This window comes from Nansenia antarctica (genome assembly GCF_963989245.1).
Source record: "Nansenia antarctica genome assembly, chromosome: 9".
NCBI lineage: Eukaryota > Metazoa > Chordata > Actinopteri > Argentiniformes > Microstomatidae > Nansenia > Nansenia antarctica.
In genome coordinates, this window is record NC_137679.1 from 46,431,811 (window position 1) to 46,451,810 (window position 20,000).

Consider the following 20,000-nt stretch of genomic DNA (forward strand, 5'->3'; position numbering starts at 1 on the left):
GGATTGACTGGTGTTTCTGTAAACACGATAACAGGAGTGCGGAAGTGACACACGGGGGTACCAATGGGTAGAGAGAAGCGATCTCGCGGTATTTGGAGAAGAGGTAGCCGCCTAGCGCCGAAGGAAAACATCACGACCGTTGACTACCGGGCTCGCGACATCTAGAGCTCGAGCTCCATGGACACTTCCGGTTTCGCTTTTCGTCGTTTTCGCGGCTTCAAAATAAAAGCGAGTTAATGGAAAGTGACAGGATGTTCTCTGGTGTCTGGTGTCTTTCGTCAAGGTCATTAGAATATTCTAACAATTACAGACGCTTGAAAACACAAATAATACATTGAGAGGATTACATGTTTATTCCAAGACACAGTTACATAATTCATTGTTCTAGTAAATTCTTAAACACGTTTAACGTGGGAGCTTTTATTTGGAAGAAACCATCATTTACGGAAGTAGGTGGAGCTCAGAGAACACACATCTACCGTGTTTACTTATTACCGGGATCTACCGGGGTTTAACTGTTCTCCACCGGGCTGGGGTTAGGGTTTATCACAGGTAATAACAGGTAATAACAGGTCTATAGCCGGGCTGGGGTGAGAGGACACCATGAAAGGACTGTACTGCAGACTGGGGGCAGATGGAGCTCAGCCGAAGTTTGTGATCCAGGAAACGGTGAGTGTGGAGCGGCATGGTGCTGGTAATACCGTCTCTCTTATGGCGCTTTTCCACTAGAGGGCTGACCCGGTTCAGCTGGCCTGCTTCTTTGGCGCTTTTCCATTTGTCGGCCTGGATCAGCACGGCGCGGTACGGCACGCTTCTTTAGCTACCCTTCGAGGGCAGGAACCTTTTTGAGACCCGGAACCTTTTTGCCAGGCTGCGTGTGACGTGTGACGCTGCACACCGTTGATTGGTCAATGGAAATCGTCATCCCATGTTCATAGATTTCTTCACTAACCGCCATCTACTGTTTCTGTAATAGCTTATTAATAAAGATTCGAAAAAATATGATAACCATCGTATTATCTTAGTTTAATGTCATTTCAATGCATCATATAACTTTTATTTACAACAAGCATAACACAAAAATCGCTATTATGGCGATGTCCTGTGCCTATGGTGTTGCTGGTTGAAACTCCCGTTGACAGCGGGGGGAGAGAAGTTCTACCAGGGAATTCGCTCCGCGCTGTGTCGACCGTGATAGCAGTGTCGTATCGACACCATTCAAATGGTTTTGGATTCCCTGTCCTCTCCCCTATCCGGACACGTTTGAATTGTTATCCTAACCCACGGTAAATCACAGTTATTAACCCGCAAAGGGTGCCTCCGGGCACCGTCTTTGCCCGTGAATAACACCGGCTAGGAAGGTGGTAAAAATACAAGACTATGCTGGCTCACTCCACCATCTATACGGTATACGGTCATTTTGAGCCCTGAACCACCGTGGTGCCACCCCGAGAAGTGAACCGGGAGTAAACTCAATGAACCAGGAGTTCAACATGCGTCAAGTGCTTATATTCACTACGAGCAGTGTCGACATCGATCAGGCAGTAGCCATCTCATATGCTCAACATAACAATGATACTACAGTTCATAAAGCAGACAAGTGAAGGCAGTGGTTTTAAGGGTTCAAAAAACATGACTTTATTATGTGTACATAGCTTCCTCTCTCTCTCCCTCTCTCTCTTTCTCTTTCTCTCCAAAAAATCACGGTTAATAATATACCACATGCCGAGGAAAAAGTATACGATAGCTTCAAGTTCCTCCATGTTGCTATTGTTGTGGCTGTGTTGTGTCTCGTGAAAATATACGTCACCACCATGGCGCGCTGTTATGACGCGTAACTCCGCCTACTATCTCCTACTCCTCCTACTCGTTCCTGGTCTCTTGTGTATAGTGGAAAAGCGCCAATACCCAGAACTGTTCAAAAGCGTGCCGAAGCGAGCAGACCCGACCTGAGCCGGGCACGATAGTGGAAAAGCGCCATTATACCGGGTAGGACCGTCTCTCTTATACCGGGTAGGACGGTCTGTCTTATACCGGGTAGGACCGTGTCTGTCTTATACCGGGTAGGACCGTCTCTCTTATACCGGGTAGGACCGTCTGTCTTATACCGGGTAGGACCGTCTGTCTTATACCGGGTAGGACCGTCTGTCTTATACCGGGTAGGACCGTCTGTCTTATACCAGGTAGGACCGTCTCTCTTATACCGGGTAGGACCGTCTCTCTTATACCGGGTAGGACCGTCTGTCTTATACCGGGTAGGACCGTCTCTCTTATACCGGGTAGGACCGTCTCTCTTATACCGGGTAGTACCATCTCTCTAACCATAGCCTGTTACTGTCCTGACGTCACATGACTTCCTCTCTGTGACAGAACGTCCCCAGCACACTCACGAGCCACGAGGTCAAAGTTCAGGTGAAGGCATGCGCTCTGAGTCCCCTGGATGTAAAGGTAAGTCTGTGATCCCGGCGTCCTGTTATTACCTGTGTTAATACCTGTGTTATTACCTGTGTTATTACCTGTGTTAATACCTGTGTTATTACCAGTGTTAATACCTGTGTTATTACCTGTTATTACCTGTGTTAGTACCTGTGTTAATACCTGTGTTAATACCTGTTATTACCTGTGTTAGTACCTGTGTTAATACCTGTGTTAATACCTGTTATTACCTGTGTTAATACCTGTGTTATTACCAGTGTTAATACCTGTGTTAATACCTGTTATTACCTGTGTTAGTACCTGTGTTAATACCTGTTAATACCTGTGTTATTACCTGTGTTAATACCTGTGTTATTACCTGTTATGACCTGTTATAACCTGTGCAGCTGCTGAGGGAGCTGAGGTTGCAGAGGGAGGATGATCTGGTGCCGGTCGGCAGAGAGGTGGTGGGGGTCGTACTGCAGGGTGAGTATGACTACCCTGTATCCATGACAACCCTGTGACCCTGACTACCTTGTATCCATGACTACCCTGTATCCATGACTATCCTGTAACCATGACAACCCTGTATGATGAGAACTAACGTCCTGCTCTTTTCCAGTTGGATCCAAAGTCACCTTCTACCAGCCTGATGATGAAGTCGTAGGTAAGAGACCTGTCTGTCTCTCTACCTGTCTGTCTGTCTATCTACCTGTCTGTCTGTCTCTCTACCTGTCTGTCTGTCTCTCTACCTGTCTGTCTGTCTGTCTACCTGTCTGCCTGCCTGTCTGTCTACCTGTCTCTCTGCCTGTCTGTCTCTCTGCAGGCATCCTGCCCCTGGACACAGAGATGTGTGGTCTGTGTGACGTCGTCCTCATCCATGAGCATCACATAGGTATGTTACACACACACACACACACACAGACACACACACACACAGACACACACACACACACACAGTGCAAATTAATAGATACATCTTTGATATTATAACCGTGTGTGTGTGTGTGTGTGTGTGTGTGTGTGGTGTGTGTGTGTGGTGTGTGGTGTGTGGTGTGGGTGCGGGTGCGTGTGTGTGGTGTGTGTGTGTGTGGTGTGTGTGTGTGTGTGTGTGTGTGTAGTCCAGAAGCCAGCGGGGGTAGGGTGGGTTTGTGCCGCGGCTGCGCTGAGCGATGGCGTGAGAGCATACTCCGCCCTGCACACGCTGGGTCACATGACCGCTGGACACACCCTGCTGGTGCTGGACGGAGCCAGCGTGAGTCGCCTAGCAACCGTGTCACACTGGGGTCATTTCATATCATTACTAAATAAACTCCTCAAAAAAAGTTCGGAAACATTATTTCGGTCGATTATTCCTCCCCTTTAATAATACCAGTTGGTGTTGTGTTTGATATGGTTGGAAAGCCTGATTAGTCACCTTTATAACGAGGATCATGCATTTGTGGAATGAGCAACATAGCTAAACGTGTGGGTAGCGGCCCAAAAAAATACAATACCAATTGGTATTATTAAAGGGGAGGAATAATCGACCGAAATAACTTTTTTTGAGGAGTTTAGTTTAATAAAGATACATACTCTATCACTACTAAATATATAGTTTAATAAAGATAATAATAATAATAATAACTTTTATTTGTATCGCACTTTTCCTGCCAATGTTGCAGCTCAAAGTGCTCCAATCATTATATAATCATCATTTAATTATTTGGTCATTTAAAGGCAATATTAAAAAGATGGGTTTTTAGTCTTGACTTGAACATATGTGCTGAGGTTGCATCTCTAATGTAAACTGGCAGTGAGACACAATTTTGAACATGAACATTGACACCATGTTTTCTGATGATTCCACCTAATGGGATCATGTCCAGGGAGAAGAGTAAGGGACCAAGAATAGACCCCTGAGGGACCCCACATGTGATGTCAAGTGATAGTGACTCTACTCACTACTAAATGTTACTCTCACTACTAAATGTTACTAAACTACTACTAAATTCTGCCCTGTGATTGGCTGCTGTGTCCTGTCCTATGATTGGCTTCTGTCCTGTGATTGGCTGCTGTGTCCTGTCCTATGATTGGCTGCTGTCCTGTGATTGGCTGCCACCCCCCAGCCTGCGGGGGTGCTGTCCATCCAGCTGGCCCAGGCCCAGGGGGTGAAGGTTCTGGCCACCGCCGTCTCCCCCGACGACCAGACGCTACTGGAGGGGCTGCGGCCCAGCGTGGGTGAGGAGGGGGGGAGGGGCTGCGGCCCGGGGGGGGGGGGGAGGAGGGGAGGGGGTGTGTGTGTCCTTTCTGTCTGGGGCTCATCCTCTGACACTGCTCTCTGTCTATCTCTCTCTCTTTGTCTCTGTCTCTCCCTCCCTCTCTCTCTGTCTCTCCCTCTCTCTCTGTCTCTCCCTCTCTCTGTCTCTCCCTCCCTCTCTCTCTCCCTCCCTCTCTCTCTCCCTCCCTCTCTCTCCCTCTCTCTCTGTCTCTCCCTCTCTCTCTCTCTCCCTCCCTCTCTCTCTCCCTCCCTCTCTCTCTCCCTCCCTCTCTCTCTCTCCCTCTCTGTCTCTCCCTCTCTTCTTCCTCCTCTCTGGCTGCAGGAGTGAGAGAGTCTCTTGTTGGTAAGTCTCTGTCTCTCTCTCTCTCTGTCTCTCTGTCTCTCTCTCTCTCTGTCTCTCTGTCTCTCTCTGTCTCTCTCTCTCTGTCTCTCTCTCTGTCTCTCTCTGTCTCTCTCTCTCTGTCTCTCTCTCTGTCTCTCTCTGTCTCTCTCTGTCTCTCTCTGTCTCTCTCTCTCTCTGTCTCTCTCTCTTTCTCTCTCTCTGTCTCTCTATGTCTCTCTCTGTCTCTCTATGTCTCTCTCTGCTGCATGGAGCACAACCAGCTGTGTGTCTGTGTGTGTGTGTATCTATCTATATACTGAGTGTGTGTGTGTGTGTGTTTGTGTGTGTGTGTAGCCAGGGTGATAGGTGTGTGGGGGGACCAGAGTGACGTGGTTCAGACATGTCTGGAGGAGACGGGGGGTCTGGGGGTCGACCTGGTGCTGGACTCTGGAGGTACGTTACCATAGCAACCATGTTATCACCATGGCAACCATGTTATCACCATGGCAACCCTGTTATCACCATGACAACCCTGTTATCACCATGACAACCCTGTTACCACCATGACAACCCTGTTATCCCCATGACAACCCTGTTACCACCATAACAACCCTGTTATCACCATAACAACCCTGTTATCACGACAACACACACCTAACGTCTGGATCTGATATGGAATGTGTGTGTGTTGTTGTGTGTGTGTGTGTGTGTGTGTGTGTGTGTGTGTAGTGAGGCAGCAGGAGGGGTCAGACAGTCTGCTGCCCGACAAGCATGACATCATCAGCCTGCTGGGGGTCGGAGGTCACTGGGTCACCTCAGAGCCCAGCCTGCAGGTACACACACACACACACACACTCTAACCGCTCTAACCCCGCCCCTCTCTGGCCCTGCCTCCACCTCTAACCCCGCCCCTCCTCTCTAACTCCTCCTCTCCTCTCTAACTCCTCCTCTCCTCTCTAACTCCTCCTCTCCTCTCTAACTCCTCCCCTCCTCTCTAACTCCTCCTCTCTAACTCCTCCTCTCCTCTCTAACTCCTCCTCTCCTCTCTAACTCCTCCTCTCCTCTCTAACTCCTCCTCTCCTCTCTAACTCCTCCTCTCCTCTCTAACTCCTCCTCTCCTCTCTAACTCCTCCTCTCCTCTCTAACTCCTCCTCTCCTCTCTAACTCCTCCTCTCCTCTCTAACTCCTCCTCTCCTCTCTAACTCCTCCCCTCCTCTCTAACTCCTCCTCTCTAACCCCGCCCCTCCTCTCTAACTCCTCCCCTCCTCTCTAACTCCTCCCCTCCTCTCTAACTCCTCCTCTCCTCTCTAACTCCTCCCCTCCTCTCTAACTCCTCCCCTCCTCTCTAACTCCTCCTCTCCTCTCTAACTCCTCCTCTCCTCTCTAACTCCTCCCCTCCTCTCTAACTCCTCCTCTCTAACTCCTCCTCTCCTCTCTAACTCCTCCCCTCCTCTCTAACTCCTCCTCTCCTCTCTAACTCCTCCCCTCCTCTCTAACTCCTCCTCTCCTCTCTAACTCCTCCCCTCCTCTCTAACTCCTCCTCTCCTCTCTAACTCCTCCTCTCCTCTCTAACTCCTCCTCTCCTCTCTAACTCCTCCTCTCCTCTCTAACTCCTCCTCTCCTCTCTAACTCCTCCCCTCCTCTCTAACTCCTCCTCTCCTCTCTAACTCCTCCTCTCCTCTCTAACTCCTCCTCTCCTCTCTAACTCCGCCCCTCCTCTCTAACTCCTCCTCTCTAACTCCTCCTCTCCTCTCTAACTCCTCCTCTCCTCTCTAACTCCTCCCCTCCTCTCTAACTCCTCCCCTCCTCTCTAACTCCTCCTCTCCTCTCTAACTCCTCCTCTCCTCTCTGACTCCTCCTCTCCTCTCTAACTCCTCCTCTCCTCTCTAACTCCTCCTCTCCTCTCTAACTCCTCCTCTCCTCTCTAACCCCTCCCCTCCTCTCTAACTCCTCCTCTCCTCTCTAACTCCTCCTCTCTAACTCCTCCTCTCCTCTCTAACTCCTCCTCTCCTCTCTAACTCCTCCTCTCCTCTCTAACTCCTCCTCTCCTCTCTAACTCCTCCTCTCCTCTCTAACTCCTCCTCTCCTCTCTAACTCCTCCTCTCCTCTCTAACTCCTCCTCTCCTCTCTAACTCCTCCTCTCTAACTCCTCCTCTCCTCTCTAACTCCTCCTCTCCTCTCTAACTCCTCCTCTCCTCTCTAACTCCTCCTCTCCTCTCTAACTCCTCCTCTCCTCTCTGACTCCTCCTCTCCTCTCTAACTCCTCCTCTCCTCTCTAACTCCTCCCCTCCTCTCTGACTCCTCCTCTCCTCTCTAACTCCTCCTCTCCTCTCTAACTCCTCCTCTCCTCTCTAACTCCTCCTCTCCTCTCTAACTCCTCCTCTCCTCTCTAACTCCTCCCCTCCTCTCTAACTCCTCCTCTCTAACTCCTCCCCTCCTCTCTAACTCCTCCTCTCCTCTCTAACTCCTCCTCTCCTCTCTAACTCCTCCTCTCCTCTCTAACTCCTCCTCTCCTCTCTGACTCCGCCCCTCCTCTCTAACTCCTCCTCTCCTCTCTAACTCCTCCTCTCCTCTCTAACTCCTCCCCTCCTCTCTAACTCCTCCTCTCCTCTCTAACTCCTCCTCTCCTCTCTAACTCCTCCTCTCCTCTCTAACTCCTCCTCTCCTCTCTGACTCCTCCCCTCCTCTCTAACTCCTCCTCTCCTCTCTAACTCCTCCTCTCTAACTCCTCCTCTCCTCTCTAACTCCTCCTCTCCTCTCTAACTCCTCCCCTCCTCTCTAACTCCTCCTCTCCTCTCTGACTCCTCCTCTCCTCTCTAACTCCTCCTCTCTAACTCCTCCTCTCCTCTCTAACTCCTCCTCTCCTCTCTAACTCCTCCTCTCCTCTCTGACTCCTCCTCTCCTCTCTAACTCCTCCTCTCCTCTCTAACTCCTCCTCTCCTCTCTAACTCCTCCTCTCCTCTCTAACTCCTCCCCTCCTCTCTAACTCCTCCTCTCTAACTCCTCCTCTCCTCTCTGACTCCTCCTCTCCTCTCTAACTCCTCCTCTCCTCTCTAACTCCTCCTCTCCTCTCTAACTCCTCCTCTCCTCTCTAACTCCTCCCCTCCTCTCTAACTCCTCCTCTCTAACTCCTCCTCTCCTCTCTAACTCCTCCCCTCCTCTCTAACTCCTCCTCTCCTCTCTAACTCCTCCTCTCCTCTCTAACTCCTCCTCTCCTCTCTGACTCCTCCTCTCCTCTCTAACTCCTCCTCTCCTCTCTAACTCCTCCTCTCTAACTCCTCCTCTCCTCTCTAACTCCTCCCCTCCTCTCTAACTCCTCCCCTCCTCTCTAACTCCTCCTCTCCTCTCTAACTCCTCCTCTCCTCTCTAACTCCTCCTCTCCTCTCTAACTCCTCCTCTCCTCTCTAACTCCTCCTCTCCTCTCTAACTCCTCCTCTCCTCTCTAACTCCTCCTCTCCTCTCTAACTCCTCCTCTCCTCTCTGACTCCTCCTCTCCTCTCTAACTCCTCCCCTCCTCTCTAACTCCTCCTCTCCTCTCTAACTCCTCCTCTCCTCTCTAACTCCTCCTCTCCTCTCTAACTCCTCCTCTCCTCTCCTCTCTAACTCCTCCTCTCCTCTCTAACTCCTCCTCTCCTCTCTGACTCCTCCTCTCCTCTCTAACTCCTCCTCTCCTCTCTAACTCCTCCTCTCCTCTCTAACTCCTCCTCTCCTCTCTAACTCCTCCCCTCCTCTCTAACTCCCCTCCTCTCCTCTCTAACTCCTCCTCTCCTCTCTAACTCCTCCCCTCCTCTCTAACTCCTCCTCTCCTCTCTAACTCCTCCTCTCCTCTCTAACTCCTCCTCTCCTCTCTAACTCCTCCTCTCCTCTCTAACTCCTCCTCTCCTCTCTAACTCCTCCCTCTCCTCTCTAACTCCTCCTCTCCTCTCTAACTCCTCCTCTCCTCTCTAACTCCTCCTCTCCTCTCTAACTCCTCCTCTCCTCTCTAACTCCTCCTCTCCTCTCTAACTCCTCCTCTCCTCTCTAACTCCTCCCCTCTCTAACTCTCCTCTCTAACTCCTCCTCTCCTCTCTAACTCCTCCTCTCCTCTCTAACTCCTCCTCTCCTCTCTAACTCCTCCTCTCCTCTCTAACTCCTCCTCTCCTCTCTAACTCCTCCTCTCCTCTCTAACTCCTCCTCTCCTCTCTAACTCCTCCTCTCCTCTCTAACTCCTCCTCTCCTCTCTAACCCTCCCTCCTCTCTAACTCCTCCTCTCAACTCCTCCTCACCTCCTAGACTCCTCCTCTCCTCTCTAACTCCTCCTCTCTCCTCTCTAACTCCTCCTCTCCTCTCTAACTCCTCCTCTCCTCTCTAACTCCTCCCCTCCTCTCTAACTCCTCCTCTCCTCTCTAACTCCTCCCTCCTCTCTAACTCCTCCTCCTCTCTAACTCCTCCTCTCCTCTCTAACTCCTCCTCTCCTCTCAACTCCTCCTCCTCCTCTCTAACTCCTCCTCTCCTCACTAACCCCTCCCCTCCTCTCTAACTCCTCCTCTCCTCTCTAACTCCTCCCCTCCTCTCTAACACCTCCTCTCCTCTCTAACACCTCCTCTCCTCTCTAACTCCTCCTCTCCTCTCTAACTCCTCCCCTCCACTCAACACCTCCACTCACTACTCCTCCTCTCAACTCCTCCCCTCCTCTCTAACTCCCTCCTCTCCTCTCTAACTCCTCCCTCCTCTCTAACTCCTCCCCTCCTCTCTAACTCCTCCTCCTCTCTAACTCCCACCTCTCTAACTCCTCCTCTCCTCTCTAACTCCTCCTCTCCTCTCTAACTCCTCCTCTCCTCTCTAACTCCTCCTCTCCTCTCTAACTCCTCCTCTCCTCTCTAACTCCTCCCTCCTCTCTAACACCTCCTCTCCTCTCTAACTCCCTCCCCTCCTCCTAACTCCTCCCCTCCTCTCTAACTCCTCCCCTCCTCTCTAACTCCTCCCTCTCCTCTCTAACTCCTCCTCTCCTCTCTAACTCCTCCTCTCCTCTCTAACTCCCTCCTCTACACCTCCCTCCTCTCTAACTCCTCCCTCCTCTCTAACTCCTCCTCTCCTCTCTAACTCCTCCCTCCTCTCTAACTCCTCCCCTCCTCTCTAACTCCTCCCTCTCCTACTCCTCCTCACCTCTCTAACTCCTCCTCTCCTCTCTAACTCCCTCCTCTCCTCTCTAACTCCTCCTCTCCTCTCTAACTCTCCTCCTCCTCTCTAACTCCTCCCTCCTCTCTAACTCCTCCTCTCCTCTCTAACTCCTCACTCCTCTCTAACTCCTCCCCTCCTCTCTAACTCCTCCTCTCCTCTCTAACTCCTCCCTCTCCTCTCTAACCTCCCTCTCCTCTCTAACTCCTCCTCTCCTCTCTAACTCCTCCTCTCCTCTCTAACTCCTCCTCTCCTCTCTAACTCCTCCTCTCCTCTCTAACTCCTCCCCTCCTCTCTAACTCCTCCTCCCTCTCTAACTCCTCCTCTCCTCTCTAACTCCTCCTCTCCTCTCTAACTCCTCCCTCTCCTCTCTAACTCCTCCTCTCCTCTCTAACTCCTCCTCTCCTCTCTAACTCCTCCTCTCCTCTCTAACTCCTCCCCTCCTCTCTAACTCCTCCTCTCCTCTCTAACTCCTCCTCTCCTCTCAACTCCTCCTCTCCTCTCTAACTCCTCCTCTCCTCTCTAACTCCTCCTCTCCTCTCTAACTCCTCCTCTCCTCTCTAACCCCTCCCCTCCTCTCTAACCCTCCTCTCCTCTCTAACCTCCTCTCTAACTCCTCCTCTCCTCTCTAACTCCTCCTCTCCTCTCTAACTCCTCCTCTCCTCTCTAACTCCTCCTCTCCTCTCTAACTCCTCCTCTCCTCTCTAACTCCTCCTCTCCTCTCTAACTCCTCCTCTCCTCTCTAACTCCTCCTCTCCTCTCTAACTCCTCCTCTCCTCTCTAACTCCTCCTCTCCTCTCTGACTCCTCCTCTCCTCTCTAACTCCTCCTCTCCTCTCTAACTCCTCCCCTCCTCTCTGACTCCTCCTCTCCTCTCTAACTCCTCCTCTCCTCTCTAACTCCTCCTCTCCTCTCTAACTCCTCCTCTCCTCTCTAACTCCTCCTCTCCTCTCTAACTCCTCCCCTCCTCTCTAACTCCTCCTCTCTAACTCCTCCCCTCCTCTCTAACTCCTCCTCTCCTCTCTAACTCCTCCTCTCCTCTCTAACTCCTCCTCTCCTCTCTAACTCCTCCTCTCCTCTCTGACTCCGCCCCTCCTCTCTAACTCCTCCTCTCCTCTCTAACTCCTCCTCTCCTCTCTAACTCCTCCCCTCCTCTCTAACTCCTCCTCTCCTCTCTAACTCCTCCTCTCCTCTCTAACTCCTCCTCTCCTCTCTAACTCCTCCTCTCCTCTCTGACTCCTCCCCTCCTCTCTAACTCCTCCTCTCCTCTCTAACTCCTCCTCTCTAACTCCTCCTCTCCTCTCTAACTCCTCCTCTCCTCTCTAACTCCTCCCCTCCTCTCTAACTCCTCCTCTCCTCTCTGACTCCTCCTCTCCTCTCTAACTCCTCCTCTCTAACTCCTCCTCTCCTCTCTAACTCCTCCTCTCCTCTCTAACTCCTCCTCTCCTCTCTGACTCCTCCTCTCCTCTCTAACTCCTCCTCTCCTCTCTAACTCCTCCTCTCCTCTCTAACTCCTCCTCTCCTCTCTAACTCCTCCCCTCCTCTCTAACTCCTCCTCTCTAACTCCTCCTCTCCTCTCTGACTCCTCCTCTCCTCTCTAACTCCTCCACTCCTCTCTAACTCCTCCTCTCCTCTCTAACTCCTCCTCTCCTCTCTAACTCCTCCTCTCCTCTCTAACTCCTCCTCTCCTCTCTAACTCCTCCTCTCCTCTCTAACTCCTCCTCTCCTCTCTAACTCCTCCTCTCCTCTCTAACTCCTCCTCTAACTCTCTACCTCCTCCTCTCTAACTCCTCCTCTCCTCTCTAACTCCTCCTCTCCTCTCTAACTCCTCCTCTCCTCTCTAACTCCTCCTCTCCTCTCTAACTCCTCCTCTCCTCTCTAACTCCTCCTCTCCTCTCTAACTCCTCCTCTCCTCTCTAACTCCTCCTCTCCTCTCTAACTCCTCCTCTCCTCTCTAACTCCTCCCCTCCTCTCTAACTCCTCCTCTCTAACTCCTCCTCTCCTCTCTAACTCCTCCCCTCCTCTCTAACTCCTCCTCTCCTCTCTAACTCCTCCTCTCCTCTCTAACTCCTCCTCTCCTCTCTGACTCCTCCTCTCCTCTCTAACTCCTCCTCTCCTCTCTAACTCCTCCTCTCCTCTCTAACTCCTCCTCTCCTCTCTAACTCCTCCTCTCCTCTCTAACTCCTCCTCTCCTCTCTAACTCCTCCTCTCCTCTCTAACTCCTCCTCTCCTCTCCTCTCTAACTCCTCCTCTCCTCTCTAACTCCTCCTCTCCTCTCTGACTCCTCCTCTCCTCTCTAACTCCTCCTCTCCTCTCTAACTCCTCCTCTCCTCTCTAACTCCTCCTCTCCTCTCTAACTCCTCCCCTCCTCTCTAACTCCTCCTCTCCTCTCTAACTCCTCCCCTCCTCTCTAACTCCTCCTCTCCTCTCTAACTCCTCCTCTCCTCTCTAACTCCTCCCCTCCTCTCTAACTCCTCCTCTCTAACTCCTCCTCTCCTCTCTAACTCCTCCCCTCCTCTCTAACTCCTCCTCTCCTCTCTAACTCCTCCTCTCCTCTCTAACTCCTCCTCTCCTCTCTAACTCCTCCTCTCCTCTCTAACTCCTCCTCTCCTCTCTGACTCCTCCTCTCCTCTCTAACTCCTCCTCTCCTCTCTAACTCCTCCTCTCCTCTCTAACTCCTCCTCTCCTCTCTAACTCCTCCCCTCCTCTCTAACTCCTCCTCTCTAACTCCTCCTCTCCTCTCTGACTCCTCCTCTCCTCTCTAACTCCTCCTCTCCTCTCTAACTCCTCCTCTCCTCTCTAACTCCTCCTCTCCTCTCTAACTCCTCCCCTCCTCTCTAACTCCTCCTCTCTAACTCCTCCTCTCCTCTCTAACTCCTCCCCTCCTCTCTAACTCCTCCTCTCCTCTCTAACTCCTCCTCTCCTCTCTAACTCCTCCTCTCCTCTCTGACTCCTCCTCTCCTCTCTAACTCCTCCTCTCCTCTCTAACTCCTCCTCTCCTCTCTAACTCCTCCTCTCCTCTCTGACTCCTCCTCTCCTCTCTAACTCCTCCTCTCTAACTCCTCCTCTCCTCTCTGACTCCTCCTCTCCTCTCTAACTCCTCCTCTCCTCTCTAACTCCTCCTCTCCTCTCTGACTCCTCCTCTCCTCTCTAACTCCTCCCCTCCTCTCTAACTCCTCCTCTCCTCTCTAACTCCTCCTCTCCTCTCTAACTCCTCCTCTCCTCTCTAACTCCTCCTCTCCTCTCTAATCCTCCTCTCCTCTCTAACTCCTCCTCTCCTCTCTAACTCCTCCTCTCCTCTCTAACTCCTCCTCTCCTCTCTAACTCCTCCTCTCCTCTCTAACTCCTCCTCTCCTCTCTAACTCCTCCTCTCCTCTCTAACTCCTCCTCTCCTCTCTAACTCCTCCCCTCCTCTCTAACTCCTCCTCTCCTCTCTAACTCCTCCTCTCCTCTCTAACTCCTCCCCTCCTCTCTAACTCCTCCTCTCCTCTCTAACTCCTCCTCTCCTCTCTAACTCCTCCCCTCCTCTCTAACTCCTCCTCTCCTCTCTAACTCCTCCTCTCCTCTCTAACTCCTCCCCTCCTCTCTAACTCCTCCTCTCCTCTCTAACTCCTCCTCTCCTCTCTAACTCCTCCTCTCCTCTCTAACTCCTCCTCTCCTCTCTAACTCCTCCTCTCCTCTCTGACTCCTCCTCTCCTCTCTAACTCCTCCTCTCCTCTCTAACTCCTCCTCTCCTCTCTGACTCCTCCTCTCCTCTCTAACTCCTCCTCTCCTCTCTAACTCCTCCTCTCCTCTCTAACTCCTCCTCTCCTCTCTAACTCCTCCTCTCCTCTCTAACTCCTCCTCTCCTCTCTAACTCCTCCTCTCCTCTCTAACTCCTCCTCTCCTCTCCTCTCTAACTCCTCCTCTCCTCTCTAACTCCTCCTCTCCTCTCTAACTCCTCCTCTCCTCTCTAACTCCTCCTCTCCTCTCTAACTCCTCCCCTCCTCTCTAACTCCTCCCCTCCTCTCTAACTCCTCCTCTCCTCTCTAACTCCTCCTCTCCTCTCTAACTCCTCCTCTCCTCTCTAACCCCTCCTCTCCTCTCTAACTCCTCCTCTCTAACTCCTCCTCTCCTCTCTAACTCCTCCTCTCCTCTCTAACTCCTCCTCTCCTCTCTAACTCCTCCTCTCCTCTCTAACTCCTCCTCTCCTCTCTAACTCCTCCTCTCCTCTCTAACCCCTCCTCTCCTCTCTAACTCCTCCTCTCTAACTCCTCCTCTCCTCTCTAACTCCTCCTCTCCTCTCTAACTCCTCCTCTCCTCTCTAACCCCTCCCCTCCTCTCTAACTCCTCCTCTCCTCTCTAACCCCTCCCCTCCTCTCTGACTCCGCCCCTCCCTCCTCTCTGACTCCGCCCCTCCTCTCTGACTCCTCCCCCCTCTCTAACTCCGCCCCTCCCTCCCCAGCTGGACCCTCCAGACAGCAGGCTGCTGTATCTGAAGGCCGCCTCTCTCTCCTTCCTCAACCCTGAGGTGTGGGGGGCGTCCAACGCCCGCCAGGGGAGGTACCTCCGTATCCTTACACACACACACACACACCTGTCACACACACACACACACACACACACATACACACACCTGGGCTGGTTGCCATGGGAGACGTGTTGCTAGGTTACCTTACCCTAACCCTAACCTCTCAGACATCATGAAGGACATCATGGAGAAGCTGTCTACTGGAACTCTCAGGTAGGTGTGTGTGTGACACTGTGTGTGTGTGTGTGTGTGTCTGTGTGACAGGTGTGTGACAGGTGTGTGTGTGTGTGTGTGTGTGTGTGTGTGTGTGTGTGTGTGTCTGTGTGACAGGTGTGTGTGTGTGTGTGTGCATATCAGATCTCCTCCCACCCTATATTCCCACAAGGCCCCTAAGGTCAGCTGAGACTAATCAGCTAATCATTCCAAGAGTGAAAACAAAACACGGTGCAGCAGCTTTCAGTCACGCTGCTGCATGCTCCTGGAACAAACTCCCTGAAGAAATCAAACAGGCCCAAACCCTTAAAGTATTTAAATCTAAGCTAAAAACCTTCATGTTTTGCAGCAGTTATGATTAAACACAAACACTTCTATCAATGTCTTTTATCCATTAACTATTGTCTTATTAAATGTTTTATCTATTTACTTCTTATATTTGCTTTTATTCATTGTCATTCTTATTTTCTGCTCTTGCTGTATTTTAATGCTGTATGTAAAGCACTTTGAACTGCCTCTGTTGTATGAAATGTGCTGTACTAATAAACCTGCCTTGCCTTGTGTGTGTGTGTGTGTGTGTGTGTGTGTGTGTGTGTGTGTGTGTGTAACTCCTGGTCTCTCAGACCTCAGGTGGAGGAGCCAGTGCCGCTGTACGAGGCGTTGGTTACCATGGAGACGGTGCAGAAGGGGCGGGTCAGGAAGAGGCTGGTGGTCCAGCTGTGAGGAGGACTCCATCTCCCAGTATGCCCCTGTGGAAGGAAAGCCTCTCTACTTCCTGTGTTGTTGTGTGACAGTCAGCTGACCAACCCTCAACACTGACATCTGTCCTTGTTACACAGCAGGGGAGCAACACACACACACACACACACACACACACACACACACACACACACACACACACACACACACACACACAATCTCCACCAGGACAGTTTCATTCTAACAGAACTTGTCATTTTGTCTTTTAAAAAAATAACTGCTTATATATTGTTTAGTTTTTTTACATTGTTGTTTTATTTTCCTGTCCTTTGTACCAAGTTCACCAAGCCAGTGTCCTGTATGTGTGAATAATATACTTTGCAATAAAAATAATTCAGATTCCGATCAAATCAAATTCAAATCATCATTGATGTGTCCTGGGGTGGTCCAGTGGTCTAGCACCATGGCCTGGGGTGGTCCAGTGGTCTAGCACCATGGCCTGGGGTGGTCCAGTGGTCTAGCACCATGGCCTGGGGTGGTCCAGTGGTCTAGCACCATGGCCTGGGGTGGTCCAGTGGTCTAGCACCTTGGCCTGGGGTGGTCCAGTGGTCTAGCACCGTGGCCTGGGGTGGTCCAGTGGTCTAGCACCTTGGCCTGGGGTGGTCCAGTGGTCTAGCACCGTGGCCTGGGGTGGTCCAGTGGTCTAGCACCATGGCCTGGGGTGGTCCAGTGGTCTATCCCCATGGCCTGGGGTGGTCCAGTGGTCTAGCACCATGGCCTGGGGTGGTCCAGTGGTCTAGCCCCATGACCTGGGGTGGTCCAGTGGTCTAGCAGCACCTTGGCCTGGGGTGGTCCAGTGGTCTAGCACCATGGCCTGGGGTGGTCCAGTGGTCTGTGATTGGCCAGGGTGAGGAGGGCTGTGATTGGCTGGGGTGGTCCAGTGGTCTGTGATTGGCCAGGGTGAGGAGGGCTGTGATTGGCTGGGGTGGTCCAGTGGTCTGTGATTGGCCAGGGTGAGGAGGGCTGTGATTGGCTGGGGTGGTCCAGTGGTCTGTGATTGGCCAGGGTGAGGAGGGCTGTGATTGGCTGGGGTGGTCCAGTGGTCTTTGGGTCTAAATTCACAAAATCATCCTTGAAACAACAGTCTTCCTGAGCAGCGTTGATCTGGGACAGACGGTCATCATCGTCATGGCTACGGGGCAGAGGGGGCGTGTCTTATCCTCTCATCCTGTTGCTATGGAGACGGGCCTCTGCAGACTCAGCAGCACTTCCTGGGACCGGCCCAGAATGCCCTGCTCCTCCCGGCGTAGACGCTCCACCAGGGCCAGCTGCTCCCTGAGGGCCTGAGGCCCCGCCCCCCCATGGTCTGGCCCCGCCCCCTCCGCCTTCTGAGCGATCTGTCAACATAGAAGGTGACAGGGCTTTAGTCAGTCATTGTTGGGTGATGTTGGTTGGTGTTGGGTGATGTTGGGTGATGGAGGTGGTGTTGGGTGATGTTGGATGGTGTTGGGGTGGTGTTAGGTGATGTTGGATGGTGTTGGGTGGTGTTGGGTGATGGAGGTGGTGTTGGGTGATGTTGGATGGTGTTGGGGTGGTGTTGGATGGTGTTGGGTGGTGTTGAGGTGGTGTTAGGTGATGTTGGATGGTGTTGGGGTGGTGTTAGGTGATGTTGGATGGTGTTGGGTGATGGAGGTGGTGTTGGGGTGATGTTGGGTAGTGTTGGGTAGTGTTGGGTAGTGTTGGGTAGTGTAGTGTTGGGTAGTGTTGGGTAGTGTAGTGTTGGGTAGTGTTGGGTAGTGTTGGGTAGTGTAGTGTTGGGTAGTGTTGGGTAGTGTTGGGTAGTGTTGGGTAGTGTTGGGTAGTGTTGGGTAGTGTAGTGTTGGGTAGTGTTGGGTAGTGTTGGGTAGTGTTGGGTAGTGTTGGGTAGTGTTGGGTAGTGTTGGGTAGTGTTGGGTAGTGTTGGGTAGTGTTGGGTAGTGTTGGGTAGTGTTGGGTAGTGTTGGGTAGTGTTGGGTAGTGTTGGGTAGTGTAGTGTTGGGTAGTGTAGTGTTGGGTAGTGTTGGGTAGTGTAGTGTAGTGTTGGGTAGTGTTGGGTAGTGTTGGGTAGTGTTGGGTAGTGTTGGGTAGTGTTGGGTAGTGTTGGGTAGTGTTGGGTAGTGTTGGTTAGTGTTGGGTAGTGTTGGGTAGTGTAGTGTTGGGTAGTGTTAGGTAGTGTTGGGTAGTGTTGGGTAGTGTTGGGTAGTGTTGGGTAGTGTTGGGTAGTGTTGGGTAGTGTTGGGTAGTGTTGGGTAGTGTTGGGTAGTGTTAGGTAGTGTTGGGTAGTGTTGGGTAGTGTTGGGTAGTGTTGGGTAGTGTTGGGTAGTGTTGGGTAGTGTTGGGTAGTGTTGGGTAGTGTTAGGTAGTGTTGGGTAGTGTTGGGTAGTGTTAGGTAGTGTTGGGTAGTGTTGGGTAGTGTTGGGTAGTGTTGGGTAGTGTTGGGTAGTGTTGGGTAGTGTTGGGTAGTGTTGGGTAGTGTAGTGTTGGGTAGTGTAGTGTTGGGTAGTGTTGGGTAGTGTAGTGTAGTGTTGGGTAGTGTAGGGTAGTGTTGGGTAGTGTTGGGTAGTGTTAGGTAGTGTAGTGTTGGGTAGTGTTGGGTAGTGTTAGGTAGTGTTATGTACAGGGTGTAATGTTGGGGTAGTAGTGTTGTTACCTGTTCCAGGGCCTGGGTGTTCTCCAGCAGCAGCAGCCTGCAGAGCCTCAGGGCCGCCTGGCCGACCCACCCCTCCCTGGCCTCCCTGGCCTGGCTCACTGGGGCCGCCTGGCCGACCCACCCCTCCCTGGCCTGGCTCACTGGCGCCCCCAGCAGGACAGACTTCCACTGGGGGCTGGAACATACACCTCACTTAGAACTCAGCATTATTTTTTATTTTATGGTTTAAAATAAAATATAAATTGTTATGAATCCTTTCATGCCCTACAACTGATGCTTGTCAGGTGTCAGGTGTCAGGGTCAGGTGTCAGTGTCAGGTGTCAGGTGTCAGGGTCAGGTGTCAGGGTCAGGTGTCAGGGTCAGGTGTCAGGTGTCAGGTGTCAGGGTCAGGTGTCAGGGTCAGGGTTAGGTGTCAGGGTCAGGTGTCAGGGTCAGGTGTCAGGGTCAGGGGTCAGGGTCAGGTGTCAGGTGTCGGTGTCAGGTGTCAGGGTCAGGTGTTAGGTGTCAGGGTCAGGTGTCAGGGTTAGGTGTCAGGGTTAGGTGTCAGGGTCAGGTGTCAGGGTTAGGTGTCAGTGTCAGGTGTCAGGGGTCAGGTGTCAGGGTCAGGTGTCAGGGTCAGGTGTCAGGGTCAGGTGTCAGGGTCAGGTGTCAGGGTTAGGTGTCAGGTGTCAGGGTCAGGGTCAGGTGTCAGGGTCAGGTGTCAGGGTCAGGTGTCAGGGGTCAGGGTCAGGTGTCAGGGGTCAGGGTTAGGTGTCAGGGTCAGGTGTCAGGGTCAGGGGTCAGGGGTCAGGGTTAGGTGTCAGGGTCAGGTGTCAGGTGTCAGGGTTAGGTGTCAGGGTCAGGTGTCAGGGGTCAGGTGTCAGGTGTCAGGGTCTGGCGTCAGGGTTAGGTGTCAGGGTTAGGTGTCAGGGTCAGGTGTCAGGGTCAGGTGTCAGGGTTAGGTGTCAGGGTCAGGGTCAGGTGTTTAGGGGTAGTGGTGGTCTAGTGGATAGTGTGTTGGACTTCCGATCGGAAGGTTGTGAGTTCAAATCCCGCCTGAAACCACACCACTACTAGTGTGCCCTTGAGTAAGGCACTTAGCCCTCAGTTACTCCAGGGGGACTGTCCCTGTAATTTGTAATTGTAAGTCGCTTTGGATAAAAGCGTCTGCTAAATGGCAAAATTAAATTATTAAAATTAGGTGTCAGGGTTAGGTGTCAGGTGTCAGGGTTAGGTGTCAGGGTCAGGGGTCAGGGTCAGGTGTCAGGGTCAGGTGTCAGGGTCTGGCGTCAGGGTTAGGTGTCAGGGTTAGGTGTCAGGGTTAGGTGTCAGGGTCAGGTGTCAGGGTCAGGTGTCAGGGTCATGTGTCAGGGTCAGGTGTCAGGGGTCAGGTGTCAGGGTCTGGCGTCTGCGCCGTCTGTTGTTCTTCCTGCACACAGGTAAACACATCCAGGATCCAGCAGCGTCGTCGGGCTCACGCAAACAAACCCCGCGAATGTTTTACTTGGTCCGGGCAAGGGAAACAGCGTTACTGTCGAGCCCTGGTTAGGGGTCAGGGGTCAGGGTTAGAGGTCAGGGTTAGGGGTCAGAGGTCAGAGGTCAGGGTTAGGGGTCTTACTATAGGTCAGGGGTCAGGGCCAGCAGGCGCAGGGCCGTCATCAACCTCCAGGAGGCGCCGTCCAGACTGAAGGTCAGGTTCCTGTCAGAGAGGGCAGAGGTCAGGGGTCAGAGGGTCAGAGGCAGGGTGAGGGTTAGAG

At 52.3% G+C, this 20,000-nt stretch overlaps 2 protein-coding genes across 2 annotated transcripts in view; one reads left to right on the forward strand and one right to left on the reverse strand.

Moving 5' to 3' along the window:
* Window positions 1-511: 511 nt before the first annotated feature.
* Window positions 512-16,040, forward strand: cryzl1 (crystallin, zeta (quinone reductase)-like 1). The gene is made up of 12 exons (XM_080539025.1): window positions 512-669; window positions 2,371-2,448; window positions 2,823-2,901; window positions 3,038-3,082; window positions 3,242-3,310; window positions 3,537-3,670; window positions 4,524-4,635; window positions 5,352-5,450; window positions 5,727-5,830; window positions 14,598-14,703; window positions 14,831-14,876; window positions 15,500-16,040. Exons 1-12 carry the CDS (start codon window positions 604-606, stop codon window positions 15,597-15,599), a joined length of 1,038 nt encoding a protein of 345 aa, XP_080395151.1. The 5' UTR covers window positions 512-603; the 3' UTR covers window positions 15,600-16,040.
* A 516-nt stretch (window positions 16,041-16,556) lies between these two features.
* The window catches only part of setd4 (SET domain containing 4), an 11,753-nt gene continuing 8,309 nt past the window's right edge, over window positions 16,557-20,000 (reverse strand). Inside the window, exons 10-12 of the mRNA XM_080539860.1 lie at window positions 19,862-19,942; window positions 18,265-18,439; window positions 16,557-16,918 (exon numbers count right to left, since the gene is read on the reverse strand). Coding sequence (XP_080395986.1) covers window positions 16,799-16,918; window positions 18,265-18,439; window positions 19,862-19,942 — 376 coding nt within the window. The 3' untranslated portion in view covers window positions 16,557-16,798. The remainder of the gene's footprint in view (window positions 16,919-18,264; window positions 18,440-19,861; window positions 19,943-20,000) is intronic.

Bases quoted from the DNA above. Each gene is read 5' to 3' on its own strand.
- cryzl1 (XM_080539025.1), top strand. From the start codon at position 604: ATGAAAGGACTGTACTGCAGACTGGGGGCAGATGGAGCTCAGCCGAAG. The intron at 3,671-4,523 runs GTGAGTCGCCTA...GCCACCCCCCAG, and splicing joins TGGTGCTGGACGGAGCCAGC to CCTGCGGGGGTGCTGTCCAT. The intron at 5,451-5,726 runs GTACGTTACCAT...GTGTGTGTGTAG, and splicing joins CCTGGTGCTGGACTCTGGAG to TGAGGCAGCAGGAGGGGTCA.